The sequence below is a fragment of the Myotis myotis genome, unplaced genomic scaffold (genome assembly GCF_014108235.1).
Source record: "Myotis myotis isolate mMyoMyo1 unplaced genomic scaffold, mMyoMyo1.p scaffold_m19_p_41, whole genome shotgun sequence".
Taxonomy (NCBI): domain Eukaryota; kingdom Metazoa; phylum Chordata; class Mammalia; order Chiroptera; family Vespertilionidae; genus Myotis; species Myotis myotis.
In genome coordinates, this window is record NW_023416348.1 from 1,783,982 (window position 1) to 1,798,346 (window position 14,365).

General features: G+C 69.6%; 1 protein-coding gene across 8 annotated transcripts in view; it reads left to right on the forward strand.

Annotated features, from left to right (window-relative positions):
- The window catches only part of PACS2 (phosphofurin acidic cluster sorting protein 2), a 32,169-nt gene extending 18,870 nt beyond the window's left edge, over positions 1 to 13,299 (forward strand). For 2 of the 8 annotated variants that reach the window (XM_036306419.1, XM_036306420.1), the window contains 20 exons: positions 23 to 96; positions 265 to 345; positions 1,008 to 1,067; positions 2,755 to 2,909; positions 3,621 to 3,711; positions 3,961 to 4,035; positions 4,345 to 4,487; positions 4,842 to 4,974; positions 5,169 to 5,273; positions 5,343 to 5,449; positions 5,644 to 5,798; positions 6,002 to 6,112; positions 6,460 to 6,568; positions 7,155 to 7,187; positions 9,591 to 9,633; positions 10,609 to 10,651; positions 10,913 to 11,048; positions 11,551 to 11,777; positions 11,900 to 12,013; positions 12,624 to 13,299. In XM_036306419.1, coding sequence (XP_036162312.1) covers positions 23 to 96; positions 265 to 345; positions 1,008 to 1,067; positions 2,755 to 2,909; positions 3,621 to 3,711; positions 3,961 to 4,035; positions 4,345 to 4,487; positions 4,842 to 4,974; positions 5,169 to 5,273; positions 5,343 to 5,449; positions 5,644 to 5,798; positions 6,002 to 6,112; positions 6,460 to 6,568; positions 7,155 to 7,187; positions 9,591 to 9,633; positions 10,609 to 10,651; positions 10,913 to 11,048; positions 11,551 to 11,777; positions 11,900 to 12,013; positions 12,624 to 12,742 — 2,114 coding nt within the window. In that variant the 3' untranslated portion in view covers positions 12,743 to 13,299. Of the gene's footprint in view, positions 1 to 22; positions 97 to 264; positions 346 to 1,007; positions 1,068 to 2,754; positions 2,910 to 3,620; positions 3,712 to 3,960; positions 4,036 to 4,344; positions 4,488 to 4,841; positions 4,975 to 5,168; positions 5,274 to 5,342; positions 5,450 to 5,643; positions 5,799 to 6,001; positions 6,113 to 6,459; positions 6,593 to 7,154; positions 7,188 to 9,590; positions 9,634 to 10,608; positions 10,652 to 10,912; positions 11,049 to 11,550; positions 11,778 to 11,899; positions 12,014 to 12,623 lie in introns of those variants that run through there. The other 6 variants (XM_036306424.1, XM_036306425.1, XM_036306422.1 and 3 more) reach the window with 5 other exon arrangements.
- Positions 13,300 to 14,365: the final 1,066 nt, after the last annotated feature.

Below are 14,365 nucleotides of genomic sequence, written 5' to 3' on the forward strand. Positions count from 1 at the left end.
GGCCTCCGTGCTCTGTTCGCAGACAACTACTCCGAGGAGGAGGACGAGAGCTTCTCCTCCGAGCAGGAGGCCAGCGACGACGCGGCGCAGGGGCAGGTAGCGGCCACGCGGGCGGGGCCCCAGCAGGACCCCCAGCTGCGGTGCGGGCGGCGGGGGTGGGGGCTAGGCGCCCACCCGGGGGCATCGCCAGGCGCAGGGGCACCTGGGAGGCGGCCCCGTGGGGGGCCTGCACCGGCCGCCTGGCCTCAGCCCCTGTCCCTGCAGGACCTGGACGAGGACGACTTCGACGTGGGGAAGCCCAAGAAGCAGCGGCGCTCGATAGTAAGAGCGGCGTCCATGACCAGGGTCGGTGGACACGGCTTTCCTGACGTTGGGGAAGGGGGCGGGGCCAGGCGGGGGGACGGAGCCCCAGGAGGGTCGGGAAGTGAGGCGGCGGTGCCGGGCCTCGGGGCACACGTCTCCTAGAGACGTGTGAACGTGGGAGTGGCCACGCGTGGCCGTGGCCGTGGCCTGGCGGGGTGTGCGTGGTGCTTTGTGAGCCAGCTCCCCCGGCAGGCGCGTCACGTGGGGGCCCCCGGCTGCCCAGAGGGGATTGGCAGGGCTGTCGGCCTCCTGGCTCCACATGTCGCTGAAGGTCCCACTGGTCCCAGTCCCCGGCGCAGCTGCCCCCCAGCTGTGGATGGGGAGCTGGGGGGGCCTCCTTGTGTAGGGCTGCCCCCCACCAGGGGGCGCTGAGAGCAGCCAGGGCTGTGCACGCACCGGCCAGCCCACCGAGTCCAGCCAGGGGCCCCTCAGGACGGGCAGTGGCCGCAGCCACACCTGCGTGGGCGCTGGGAGAGCCATGGAGGTGCTGGGGGGGAGCGGCAGGGGGGTTGAGGTGCCCGTGGCGGAAGCCCCTGCTGCTGAGCTCTGGAGAGCACGTCCGCGGGCACAGGTGGCGCGGGTGTGAGCCTCACTCGGGGCGTGCCCGTCCGGCCCACGGGTCTGAGTCTGCTGTCCTCTCGCAGCAACAGAACTTCAAGCAGAAAGTCGTGGCGCTGCTGCGCCGGTTCAAGGTGTCCGAGGAGGTGAGCGAGCCCCCTCCCCCTCCGCCCCGTCGCCCTGCCCACTCTCCCCACTGGTCACACCTCAGTGCTTTGTCTGCGGGGCGGGTGGGGTGGGGACCCCTCAGGCTGCAGCCGAGGCCCAAGGAGACCCCCTGCTTTGTTTCTTGAATTTTCACTCGAGGACCAGACCTAGGGGCGGGGCGTGCGTGCCTGAGCCCAGTCCATGTGGCCGTCACAGGGCCCAGCCCCGCGTAGTCTCCCCACAGCCCGCCAGCCATCCTGTCGGTCACACCCCAGCCGCCTCTTCGCAGGAGTTGACCAGGTGTCCTCAGACTCCCCTGGAGATGCAGGGGCCCAGAGCAAACGCAGCCGTGGAGGAAGCAGTCAGAGGACTCGTGCCCTCTGACCTCATGACCATCCTCAGAGCTGAGAATCAGGGAGCCGCCTCAGGGCTGGGGGTCGGGGGCCAGGCTGCGGGGCCGTCAGGGGAGCACAGGTTGGAGTTCAGGAGCAGGTCCCATTCGGGGTGCTGATTCCCTAGGGCCATTTGGGGAAACGGCTCTCACAGCTCAAGGAGCAGGCAGCTGGACGTCCATGTGCCCCCACACCGGCCCCCCCATGCCGGCACCCCCACGCCGGCACCCCCATGCCGGCACCCCCACGCCGGCACCCCCACACCTGCACTGAAGCCAGCGCAAGGTGGACGGAGGACCTGAGTGTAGGGGCTGAGACGACGAAACTCCTGCTGAGAGCACGTCGGGCGCGGCCTGTCGGGGTGAGACCAGAGAAACACCGCGCCGGCGGTGGCTCAGCGTCAGAGCGTCATCCGCAGGCACCAGGGCTGTGGGTGTGACCCCACGCAGGGCACGTACGAGAGTCACCAGTGAGTACGTGGGACGCACAAGTGGACGGCAGGTCGATGCTTCTCTCTCTCAAATCAAAAAGAAAGACGTGAACCAGCCCGTGAAATAGAACGTTTTTGCAAGTCACGTCCGTGACGCGCACTCAGAACACAGCAGGGCAACTCGGAAAGACGCTGCCACGAGGTCACCTGCCCGAGGAGCTGTTTGGCAACGGGCTGACCGGCATTTTCTTCAGAGAAAGTGCACGCGGACCCAGGACCTGTGGAGAGGTGCCTGGCGTCCTGGCCTCGGAACGCAGACCCAGCCACGGAGACGGCAGGTGGCCCAGCACGCGGAGGGCGGGGACACAGGACATGGGGATACAGCGCCCGCCCAGCCTGGGGTTTGCCCATGAGGGTGACATGCACACGAAGACCGGCCCCCATCCCGCAGCTGCGTGTAGAGATGCTGGCACGCCCCACGCCATCACCAGGATGGGCTAACGGGTTCTCCGTGCCACGGCGCAGCTGGCCGTGGAAGGGTCCGCTGGCGGCAGACACGGCTGCAGGGCTCCGCCCGCTGGGCCTGACGCAGGGCCCGGGAGAGGCGGGCCTCGTGGGAGCCTCCTGCACCCCAAGGGGGTGGTGGCTATGCAGAGCACACGCCTGCGCCAGCCTGCACCCTGGTCAGCCGTCCACGCTGCAAAGGAGCCTCCATCCGCGGGTCCCTGATCGCCCAGTGCCTGGGGCGATTGGGCAGTGGAGCAGCTGGAGGGAGGGGCACCTGTGGCTCTGTGCCCTCTGCCCTTTGCCCTGCGACCACCCTCCCCAAGCCTGGGCCACCTCACACCTCTGTCCTCGCTGCAGGTCCTGGACTCGGAGCAGGACCCCGCAGAGCGCGTCCCCGAGGCGGAGGACCTGGACCTACTGTACGACACCTTGGACATGGAGAACCCCAGCGACAGTGGCCCCGACCTAGAGGATGACGACAGCGTCCTTAGCACCCCTAAGCCCAAGCTCCGGTGCGCGGGGGGACCGGACGAGGTGGGGGGAGGGGCTGGGGAGGAAGGGGGGCGCTCAAGCGTGGGCCAGCGTGGGGGGGACAGCACGCATGGAGCCCACAGGTCCCGGGGAACAGCCGGGTTAGGTCACACTTGGAAAGCTGGATTCCGGGGGATGTTGCCTGCAGGAGGCGGTGGGGGCTGTGAGGCTGGCTGTGGGTGCTCCCAGGGTGCTGGCGGCCAGGCAAGGTGCCCTCACAGGAGGGCAGCCGGAGGAGAGGGCACACTCCAGGGTGAGGTGTGGCCGTCCCAGGCCCCTCCCTGCCTGCCGTGCAGCGAGTGATCCCGCCCTCGCTGGTCCATGTCCCCACGTGGCTTAGTCACCAGGCGCTAGAAGTCCCGCCCATCATTCCAGTGTGAACTGCCCTCTGTGCCCAAGAACCTGTAAGGCCCTCCACCTCCACACGCCTCTGCCTGCGGACCAGCCTATGGCTGCGTCTCCGACGGCGCCCTCTGTGCTGTCCTGTCCCTGCGAGCCGGCGGGGTGGTGGTTTTCAGGGACACCGTCCATCTCAGTGGAGCGGGGCTCGGGCTGCCGGCCGCCCGTGTCCTCCCTCGTGAGGTGGTTCTGGACGGGGCCTCTGGGGAGCTGCTCTGCCCCAGGGTCCCTCCAGGGGCGGTGCTGTGCCCTTAGGTGCGGAGGGTCCTGGACAGTAACCCCGCCCTCACTAGGCCCTACTTCGAAGGCCTGTCGCACTCCAGCTCACAGACGGAGGTCGGGAGCGTCCACAGCGCCCGAAGCCAGAAGGAGCCTCCCAGTCCGGTAAGTGCTGGGCAAGTGCTGGGCGGCGGCCGCGCTCCCCACCGGCCGGCGGCGGGGGGCCGGTCCGACCCCATTGTCGCTGCTGGGTCACTTACACACCGAAGCCGGAACCCAGCGCTCAGGTGCTGGCTCTCGTGTGGCCCAGCTCCTCGCCCGGCCAGGTGACTGCCCTGAGCCCACACCCCCGAAAGCCCAGCCTGTCTCCCGGGCACCTCGGAGCCCGGCCCCACCGGTTCCCTCTCCTCACAGGCCGACGTGCCCGAGAAGACATGGGCCCCGGGGGGCAAGCAGCCCAGCGACAGCGTCTCAGAGCCAGTGGCCCACGTAAGCAGACACAGTTCACCCGTTGCTGGAGCACAGACCACAGCCCTCTGCTCAGGCCGCCAGGGCCACTGCGGGCCCGTCTCTGCAGACAGGGTGTGCCCGCCTGGCTGTGGGCCTGCCCGGAGCGGCTCGGGGCCGCTGGGGGGTGTGGCGCTGGCTTCCCTGTGGTGCCAGGACCAGGAGCACAAATGGGAGGTCGGTGGGCTTGGCTCAGCGCCCCAGGAAGCCAGCCTGCAGGAGGCCTGAACACACCCCCCACGCCAGGGACCCCGGCGCGCGCGCCTTTCCAGCAGCGTGTTCCTCCTGCAGAACACGCCCGCCCCCGGGGAGCAGCCGGCAGCGCCCCAAGACAGCCCGGAGCCCGAGACCTCCGCCCTGGACGTGTTCACCGAGAGGCTGCCGCCCAGCGGGCGCATCACCAAGACCGAGTCCCTCGTCATCCCCTCCACCAGGTGACGGACCGCCGGGAGCCGTCGTGTGGGAGGGCCCTGCCCTGGGGGTGGACACCCCGCAGCCGCCGGCTGTGATGAGATTCAGGAAGCGCAGACTTCCGGCAGCGCCCGGAGGCCCACACTGGCCCCGACACCCCCGGCTCCAGCTGTGCCAGGTCCGCGGGTCTCAGGGCGGCTGGCTGCCTGCTCCAGGCGGGAAGGTCTTGGTGGCCCCATCGCCCGCCAGGCTGGTGCCCATGCGAGGCGCCGTCGGCTCTGCTGGGCGCGTGTGGGAGGAGCGCACCCTTTGAGCCCATGTGAGGCTCCAGGAGCGCTGGGCCGTGAGCACCTGGGCCAACCGGCCTGTCGTCCCAGGTCTGAGGCCAAGCAGGCCGGCCGCCGGGGCCGGAGCACGTCCCTGAAGGAGCGGCAGCCCGCGCGGCCGCAGAGCGAGCGGGCCAACAGCCTGGACAGCGAGCGCTGCCCGGACACACGCAGCCACCTGCAGGTGGGTGCCCCATCGTCCCCTCTGCCCGCCCGCCCCGCAGCCCGGCCCCTGGGCTCTGAGGGCCCTGCGTGCCGTTTGCCCGGTGGCCTCTGCCCAGAGTTGAGTGCTGCCCACTTCTGGGTGCTGCCGGCGGGGGGTGAGGGGGTCGCTGTGGGGTCACCGCTCCGCCCAGTGTGGACGGGCCGTGTCTCCAGATCCCCAGGAAGACCGTGTACGATCAGCTCAACCACATCCTCGTCTCCGACGACCAGCTGCCCGAGAACATCATCCTCGTCAACACCTCCGACTGGCAGGGGCAGGTGGGCCGGTGTCCGCCCTGGGGGTGGGGTGGGGGGCGGCCCGAGGCCCACCGTCGCCCTTGTCCCCAGTTCCTGTCGGACGTCCTGCAGCGGCACACGCTGCCAGTGGTGTGCACCTGCTCCGCGGCCGATGTGCAGGCCGCCTTCAGCACCATCGTCTCGCGGATACAGAGATAGTGAGTCCCCCATCGCCGCCGCGCCACCTTGGGGTCCCTGTACCGGCCCGGCCTGGGGGTCCCGGGGGCTGCGGGCGGATCCGGGTGGGGGTGCCGGGCCAGGTGTGGCCTCGGGGGGCCTGGGGCTTGGGGGGCACGGCAGTCCCCGTGAGGACGGCCCTGAGGTGTCCGCCCCTCTGTCCCGCCCCCCCCAGCTGCAACTGCAATTCCCAGCCCCCGACGCCCGTGAAGATCGCGGTGGCGGGGGCGCAGCACTACCTCAGCGCTGTGCTGCGGCTCTTCGTGGAGCAGCTGTCCCACAAGACGCCCGACTGGCTGGGCTACATGCGCTTCCTGGTCATCCCGCTGGGTGAGCGGCGCCCTCGCCCGGAGGCTGGGTGCGGGCTCGGGCTCTGTTGTCAGAAGCGCAGCGCGGGGCTTGGCTGGTGGAACCCCTGGCCCTGTCAGTCACGGGGGTGGCGAGCCCTGGGGGACCCCTCCGGGCGCCCGGGAACAGCCCTGCCTCAGTGCGCAGCGCTGTGGACCGGGCCGGACGCTGACGCTTCCCCGCAGGCTCCCACCCCGTGGCCAGGTACCTGGGTTCCGTGGACTCGCGCTACAGCAACTTCTTCCAGGACCCGGCCTGGCGCGACCTGTTCAACAGGCTGGAGGCCCAGAGCGCTGGTGAGGCGGGGTGCACGCCCCTGCCGGCCGGGCTGGCGTCGCCCCAGACAAGACCCCACTGCACCCACCTTGCTCAGCCCACCACCCCTGGGTGCCGGGACGGGAGGGTGTGAGCAGGCAGGGCCCAGCCAGGACACTCGCTCTGCCAGACCCTGCGAGCCCCGCGCTTGGTGACCGTGCGCTGGGCTGGGAGAGGCAGGGCCTGGGACCCGGGGGGTCAGCCCTTCAGGATGTGGCGAGGGCAGCAAGGACCCACGAGGGGGCAGGGCGCAGGGGCCTCGGGAAGCAGGCAGTGAATGGGCCCAGCACAGGCCTCAGCCCTCACGACCCCGTGTGGCCTCGTGCAGTGCAGGACACGCTGGACATCGTGTCGAGGATCACACAGTACATCGCGGGGGCCAACTGCGCCCACCAGCTGCCCATCGCCGAGGCCATGCTCACGTACAAGCAGAAGAGGTGCCTGGAGGGCCCGCCCGGGGGGTGAGGGCAGGCGTGAGGGCACCCCCCCACTCAGACCCCCGCGTCCCGGCTCCTCGGGGACAAGCCCCCTGGTCCACGGGCTGGGCCGGGTCCGGCCGCCCGGCCTCCACAGCAGGACCCTCCCTGGCCAGGGCGCTCGGCAGGCTGGTGGGGCTTCTGTGCCGTGTGCTCCAATTCCTCATGAAAAGCTGCAAGAGCGGCTGTCACTGCTCCACCAGCAGCCGGCACCCCGGCCGGGAGAGCAGCGTGCCCTCCCTGGGCAGGCGGTCAGCGGCGGGAGCCGGGCCTGGGTGCGGGGAGCCGAGTGCACAGCCAGCCTGGGGGTTAGGGGCCTGAGCGGCCCCTGCTGGGCCCAGCCTCGGGCCGGGTCCTCGGGGAGCCTGGGTCCGGGGCTCCCCGCTCGCTGGGAGGTGAGCAGCGCCAGCTGTGCAGCTGACCACAGCAAAGCCCTCTGCGCCGCGAGGGGGCGGGCAGCCTGCCGTGCCTTTGCGGGACCTGGCTGGCCCGGGCTGTGTGCGTAATAACGTGTCCGTGTCTTCTCTCCTGGCGGCTTTCTGAAAAGGAAAAAGAACTTCCATTTTGACTTTACCCTCAGGTACCGCTGTCTCTGGGTCTGCCCCCCTGCCCCAGGCTGGTCTTTAGGGGTGTTTAGCATGTCAGCAAGTGGGTGCGTCCCGAAGGCCCTGCCCAGGCTCACCTCCTCCTGCTGCCGCGCCCTTGGTGCCCTCCCCTGGCCGGCAGGCGCCCTCCTGGGAGAGCCCCGCAGGATCGCAGGGTTGTCGGTCCAGGTGCCCCAGGAGGAGGATCTTAGCCCCCAGGACCGTCCTGCTAAACACGCCTTAGGGGCTCGAGAAAGACCAGCGTGGTGCCCGCCGACCCCCCTCCCCCGTCCCGGGGCTGTGGCGGCTGCTTCCTGCTCACTGGGCGCGAGGACCCTGCAGCCTGGGCCAGCTTCTCGTCTCCCCCAGTTGGCTGGTCTGAGCAGCAAACCAGGGTTTTGGGGGACCCTGTCCCTCCCCCGTGCCTGCCACCCTGCCTCCGTGTTACAGGGGTGACACTGGTGCCCAGGGGTGGGGGGCTCCAAAAGCCCTGGATGGAGCCCAGCAAGGCCCCGCCTGCCGGCCACCTGCGTGCAGGTCTTGGAGGCCTGCAGGTCAGCCTCTGCCGGGACGGTGGGCACAGCCCTCCTGGCCCCTCTCCAGCCCCAGCCTCGAGAGCATCTGCCAGGAAGGCCCTGAGGCGATGCCTGCTGTGTGCACCCAGCAGCTCAGGCACAGGGTGCGGTGCCCATCCTGACCTACGGCCTCGCTGAGCAGAGCGGTGGCCGCCCAAGGACAGGTTGAGGGTCTCCGTGGCAGCCCGTGTCACCCCTGTCCCGCCGGCCGTGTCGGGGGCTGATGTCTGCATGGCCAGAGACGTGGCTTGGCTTTGAGAATCGGTCCGGCAGCATCCGTGTTGTGGGTCCCCAGCCGTCTGCCTCCCTGAGGGCCGCTCGAGGGGAGGGTTGGGGGACTGGCTTGCCGAGGCAGGTGGCCTGTGGCCGGAGCCCGCTGGGCACTGGCCGGAGCCCGAGGCCACCCGTCCGCCCGCCTTGGATGCAGAAGCCGCTGGGCCCAGGGCTTGGGCTTTGCTGTTGAAAGTGGAGAAGCGGGGCCTTTTCTTTCCCGTGTCCCCTTCAGAGCAGTGACGGCCGAGTTGGTCCTTTCCGACGGGACGGACCGACTGTAGCCTCCTTAACCCAGCATGTTCTGGGTGTTGTGCAGGGGTGGCCTGGTGGCTAGGGGGGAGGCCCTGGTCCTCAGTGCGGGCAGGCAGCCCTACACCTGGTGACACCCACAGGCCATGTGGGCACCACGGCCAACCCTGTACCTGCCCTGAGGCTCCCGGGTTTGGGGGAAGGAGGCAGAGGATCAGCTGGGACAGTGGCCAGAGCTGGACCTCAGCCAGGGGGACACCCCCCGCAGGAGGAGGCAGGAGGCACCGCCGTCCCGAGGCCCTGGAGACAGGCCCGGGCCGACCTTGGTGTGACCTCCCGAAGGCCAGGGAGGAGACCCGCCTCCCCCACTTCTGGGCCCCAAGCCTGGCCCCTGAGAGCCCTCGGCCCAGCCCCGGCCGGTGGCCAGGCAGCTGCTGCCGAGGGCTCCCCAGCAGCCTCCGGGCCTGGGGGACGGGAGGGGTGGGAAACGCAGCTCCCGGGGCCTGTGCAGAGCCTGGCCTACGCAAAGCCCCGCTGCCCGCCGTCACGCAGCAGCTCGACCGAGAGCTCGGTCTGGCTGTGGCCACCCGTGAGGTCCCTGTGTTGGCACGTGGTGTGTGACCCTCGCCAGGCCAGGCCTGGGCACAGCCCCGCCCCCGCCGCCCCTCTGGTTGGCACCACCTTTCCCCGCCCATCCGGGGGAGAACCTGCCCCAATTGCCACGGAGGCCCAGATGTTCCCTTGGGGCTGGCCCTGGCCGGTGTGGCTCAGTGGGTAGAGCGTTGGTCTGCTGACTGAGGGTCCCGGGTTTAATTCCAGTCAAGGGCATGTACCTCCGTTGCAGGCCCCCGGCCCTGGTCAGCAGCACGTGGGCGGCAGCCAGTCGATGTGTCTCTCGCGTCGATGTTTTTCTCGTCTCCTCTCTCTCTAAAAATCAAAACAGCCTCCGGTGAGGCTAAGCCAGGGGTGGGCAAACTTTTTGACTCGAGGGGCCACAATGGGTTCTTAAACTGGACCGGAGGCCGGAACAAAAGCATGGATGGAGTGTTTGTGTGAACTCATATAAATTCAAAGTAAACATCATTACATAAAAGGGGACGGTCTTTTTTTTTTTTTTTTTTTTTTTTTAGTTTTATTCATTTCAAACGGGCCGGATCCGGCCGTAGTTTGCCCGGTGGAACGCGGCCCCCCAGCTGTGCTCCCTTCTGCGGGCGCGCCCCCTGGGCCTGGCGGGCGGGTGGGTGGGCGGGCGGGCGGGCGGGCGGGCGTCGCCTCCCCTGAGCCGTGCCTTTCCTCCCGCAGCCCCGACGAGGAGTCCTCGCAGAAGTTCATTCCCTTCGTGGGGGTGAGTTGTGCTGTGGGGGGCCCTGCCCAGGGTTCTCGCGTCCTGGCTCTGGCTGGGGCACTGCGTGGCAGTGGTAGATTGTGTCGGTCTGGTTTTGCGTTAAGTGGATTTTTCCAGAACCTTCGCCAGTCTGAGCCTTTGAATCCCTCCTGTCTTAAAGCTCGTGACCTCACGTCTAGGTGACTGGCAGGCTCACACGTCCTGGTGCAGGCGCATCGGGCCCGGCCTGTGGCCTGTGAGCCGGCAGTCCTCCCCCTCCCCGAGCCGGGAGGAAGGGTGGCGCCGGGCCAGCCAGCTGCTCTCCCTCTGCTGCCCTGAGTTTCACAGCCCGTCGTCCACGGCGTGGCCTCCCTGGAGCATCGCCCTGAGAGCCGGAGGCAGCCCGGCGACGGGCCTCCCTCGGGGCCTCAGTCCAGGGCACCGCCCGGGACCTGCTGCGGGAACGGGCCTGCCCGCGGTCAGTGCAGCCGCTAGCCCCTCCGCAGGACGCGGCCCCGCGGTCGCTTTAAGCAGCCGCCGCACGTCCGCTCGGGCCTGGCCGCCCGGGGCTCTGAAGCAGCGCCCCCTGAGCCAGGCGCCCCAGCAGCCCTGGGCTCTGCCTGAGCGGGCGGGGCTCCCTCGCACCCATCCTGCCCTCCGCCGTGGCCTGGCGCTCACAGGCGGCTGGTTGGCTGAGGGCGGGCTGGCAGGCAGGGCCAAGAGGCTCCCACAGAGGCCATCGTCCTGAGCTCTGGCCGCAGCTCGTGGCCAGCCAGGGCCCTGCAGCCGTGGGCCTCCTGGGAGCGCAGGTGCCCGCTGTGTGCTGCCGCTGCCTCCCCAACGCCTCCGTGACGAGGGTCCTGGCGGCACCGCGCCACTGCCGACAGCCGGGCCATGCTGCCCTGCGCTGGGCTCGGCCCACGGCCAGGAGGGGCTGGGAGCCGGGCTGGGGAGCCCCGCACCCCCCCTGCTGCCAGCGTGCCTGTTGATTTCCAGGTGGTGAAGGTGGGAATCGTGGAACCATCCTCGGCCACGTCAGGTACCCCCCCCCACCAGCCTCTCTGAGGCCTGAGGGCACAGCCGCCTCGGGGAGGGAGGTCCCCCTCGTGGTCCCTGTACGGCTTCGCGCACCTTGGGTGGCCCCCTCCACCCGACATGCCAGGGAGGCCTGGTAGCTCCCAGGCCCCGTCCCGCCTCCCACGCACACCCCATCCACAGGGCCGCCCCACCTCCCTGCCGCGGCCTGGCACAGCCCCAGGCTGCTCCGGGCTCAGCACTGTCCCCTAACTCCTCCCCAAAGGAGACTCGGATGACGCGGCCCCCACAGGCTCCAGCGTGCTTTCGTCTACCCCGCCGTCCACATCTCCCGCTGCCAAGGAGGCCTCGCCCACCCCCCCTTCCTCCCCGTCAGTGAGTGGGGGCCTGTCCTCCCCCAGGTAAAGGCGGCCACCCCACCCGCCCCTGGACGTGCTGTCCGCCTGGCTCCTGTCCACTCCCCTCACGCCTGACACCGCGCAGCTCGGATCAGAGAGCGCTGGCTGCCCCGGTGCGGGAACTGAGGGTCTGGGGGGGGCGTGGACAAGGATGCCGGGTCGTAGGGGTGGGCGCAGGTCCTGGGCTCGCTCAGGAGACAGACAGCTTCATCGGGGACAGGACCACGCAAAGTGAGAACACAGGATGCCCTGTCCACAGGCGGGGTTCTGGGGACCACCTCACGGGAGGTGAGGGGGAGGTCAGCAGCCCCTCGGGTCTTGTGAGCAGAACTCACACTGGCAACACTTGTGCGGGCCCTGGGGGCCTCTCGCCGCATGGGCCCTGAGGTCACGGCTGCCCCGGCTCCATGGGGCTACAGCTGTGACGAGGCACCTCCCGCCGGCAGCAGCCACGGGTGCGCTGTCCCACGGCGGCCGGACGGTGAGCCTCCCTCTGCTTCCCCAGCCAGGGCGTCGGCGCCGAGCTGATGGGGCTGCAGGTGGATTACTGGACGGCAGCCCAGCCCACAGACAGGAAGAGAGATGCGGAGAAGAAAGACGTGCCTTCCGCCAAAAACACGCTCAAGTGCACCTTCCGGTCTCTCCAGGTCAGCAGGCTGCCCAGCAGTGGCGAGGCCACGGCCACGCCCACCATGTCCATGACCGTGGTCACCAAGGAGAAGAACAAGAAGGGTGAGCGGCGGCTGCCGTGGGGGGGGCGCCATCGGCCCTTCCACGTGCCCGGGGCGGCGGGGTCCCCGGCTTCCCCAGGCCCCGAGGAAGCAGCAGGTCAGCACGGCCCCTTCTCCTCCTAGTGATGTTTCTGCCCAAGAAGACCAAGGACAAGGACGTGGAGTCCAAAAGCCAGTGCATCGAGGGCATCAGCCGGCTCATCTGCACAGCCAAGCACCAGCAGAACATGCTGCGGGGTGAGCGCGGCCTCCTGTCCTCCCGGCCCGCCCGGCCCTTGACCCAGGGCCCCGGTTCTGTCTGGAACGGGAAGGCAGCCCGCAGAGCTGGCAGCTTTCCACGTCCCCCTCCGCGGTGCCCTCGCTTTGCTGTGAAACGCCTGTTGCCCGAGCCGGGCTTTGGTCTCGTTTGAGGCCCTGCGTGTGCGACGGCTTTTCCAGTTCTGAGCAGTGGCTCCGCGACCCTCCGCTCCTCCGAAGAGGCGGGAGTGGAGCCCTGGGTGCTCTGCCTGGGACAGAGGGCGCTCGGGGGGGCCCCCGTTCGTGGGCTCGGCTCGTGCTGGTGGCCCTGGGGGTTGAGAACGCTGCCTTCTGCCCTGATTGGTTCCACCGGAGGATGCCTCCCACCCATCTGCAGACCCTGCTGGGGCGGCAGGTGTGAGGACCAGCGGCCCTGTGCCAGGGAGAGGTGGCCACGGGTGGCTCAGAGGGCAGGCGGCAGAAAGGCCTGGCCAGCAGGTCCTCGTCCCCCGAGAGCCTGGGGGGTCTCTGGCGGGGGTCAGGCCCCGGCTGGAGGGGTGGGCGCGCTGCTGGCCCATGGCAGGCGGGTCAGGCGGTCTTGTCCCCGCAGTCCTCATTGACGGCGTGGAGTGGAACGACGTGAAGTTCTTCCAGCTGGCGGCCCAGTGGTCCTCCCACGTCAAGCACTTCCCCATCTGCATCTTCGGACACTCCAAGTCCACCTTCTAGCCCTGCCCTCGCCCTGCGTGGCCGAGCCCGGGAGGCCCAGCTGCTATTCTGTTAACATTTCAGTTTACGACAGAGACAGACCCTGGAAACACAGCCCAAACCGTCTTAAGTGCGATTGTGCTACAACCTGGAAACTAACGGGGTGGCCCCCACTGGGAGCCCCCAACTGCTCTGCTTATTAACCAGACGCCCTGGCGGGCGGGAGGTCAGGCGGGCAGTGCTGAGCAGGAGAATCATGGAAAGTGAGTTTTGGCCTCAGGATCCCTAACACTCCCAGCGAGAAGGGTTCTCCCTTCTCCATCTGCCCTTCCTGGAAGCCAGGACTCTGCTTCCCGTGGAGCCGGCTCAGCCTGCGCCCAGGACTCAGAGCTGAGCGGCCAGAGGCCAAGGGCTGGCCCCCACTGGCGGCATCCTGAGCAGAACCCAGGGGCAGCCCGCCAGCCCTGGGCCCGCACCACCCACTCGTGGTCCCAACAAACGCCAGCCCCACGGGCAGCGGGGGTCTCACAGCAGCAGCTGTTTTTAATGCTTTTAAATACATGTTACAATGTGGCTGCCAAACAAGTCCATCGCTCTTCTCACGTCCCGGGGCCAGGGCTGGGCACCACCAGCAGCCCCTGCCCTGCCCAGCCACCCCCGCCTCCGCGACCCGCTCCCTCGCTCCCTGGGTGGCTCCTGAGACACCCGTCCGGGAGTTGTCCCTGCCCCAGACTGGGCACGCGGTGGTTTTCTCCTCCCTCCACCCCCAGCCCCACCTGCTGGCTGGGGGGCGGGGTGGGGGTACAGCGGCCCTGGGGTGGCCTGTGGAAGCGCGGGCGGGGTGGCTGGGCACCGTGGGAGCTGTGGGGACAGCCAGGGGACCCCCTGCGTGGAGCACCTCAGAGTTAGGGTTTGGGTCCTGTCCTAGTTGGCAGCCCACCTACACCTTCCCACGCCGCCAGCACCCTCCCGGCCCTGGCAGCCCCCCCCCCCCCCCCCCGGAGGCTGTGGGCCGGTTTCCTGAGGCGGAGAGCCATGCAGCTGTGCCCAGCCAGTGCCAAATGCAGGGCCTCACCAGCAGGGGTCCCTCCTGGGGCGGGAGATGGCCAGCGTTCTCACCGCTGCCTCCCTCCCTTCTCCCCGGAGGCCGCTCAGGATCTGAGTCCAGCCGAGGGCTTTGGGGCTGCGGGCAGACAGGACACAGGCATGGCCGTGGGGGAGCCAGGCCTGGGAGCCGGTGGCAGAATGCTGGGCCGAGGCCCCAGAGAGCGCCTCCGCCCCACACACCTCCGGACGGTGCAGGGACCAGGGCCTGAGGCGGACCGGGCAGAACCGGGTGAGGGTGCCGGCCGCGGGGCCCACAGCCCAGGGCAGCCCCTGCCCGGGCTCCACCCCAGCGGCCCTGCGCCCCCCACCCCCACCGCTGGTGCCGGGGCCTGGTCGCTGCCCGGCGGGGAGGAAGCCGGTGCAGGTGGCCGCCCTCGGCTTCTGGCCTCGGCTGGCTTTGGTGGAAGTGGCCAAGCGGCCGTCCCGTCCACCCCGGAGCATCCTCCCCCGCCCCTTGCCCCCCAACAGCTGTGTCCGGTACCCTGGGGGGGGGCCTGCAGAGCCCGCCCGCCGTCGCTGGGCCCGGAGGGGGTGCGG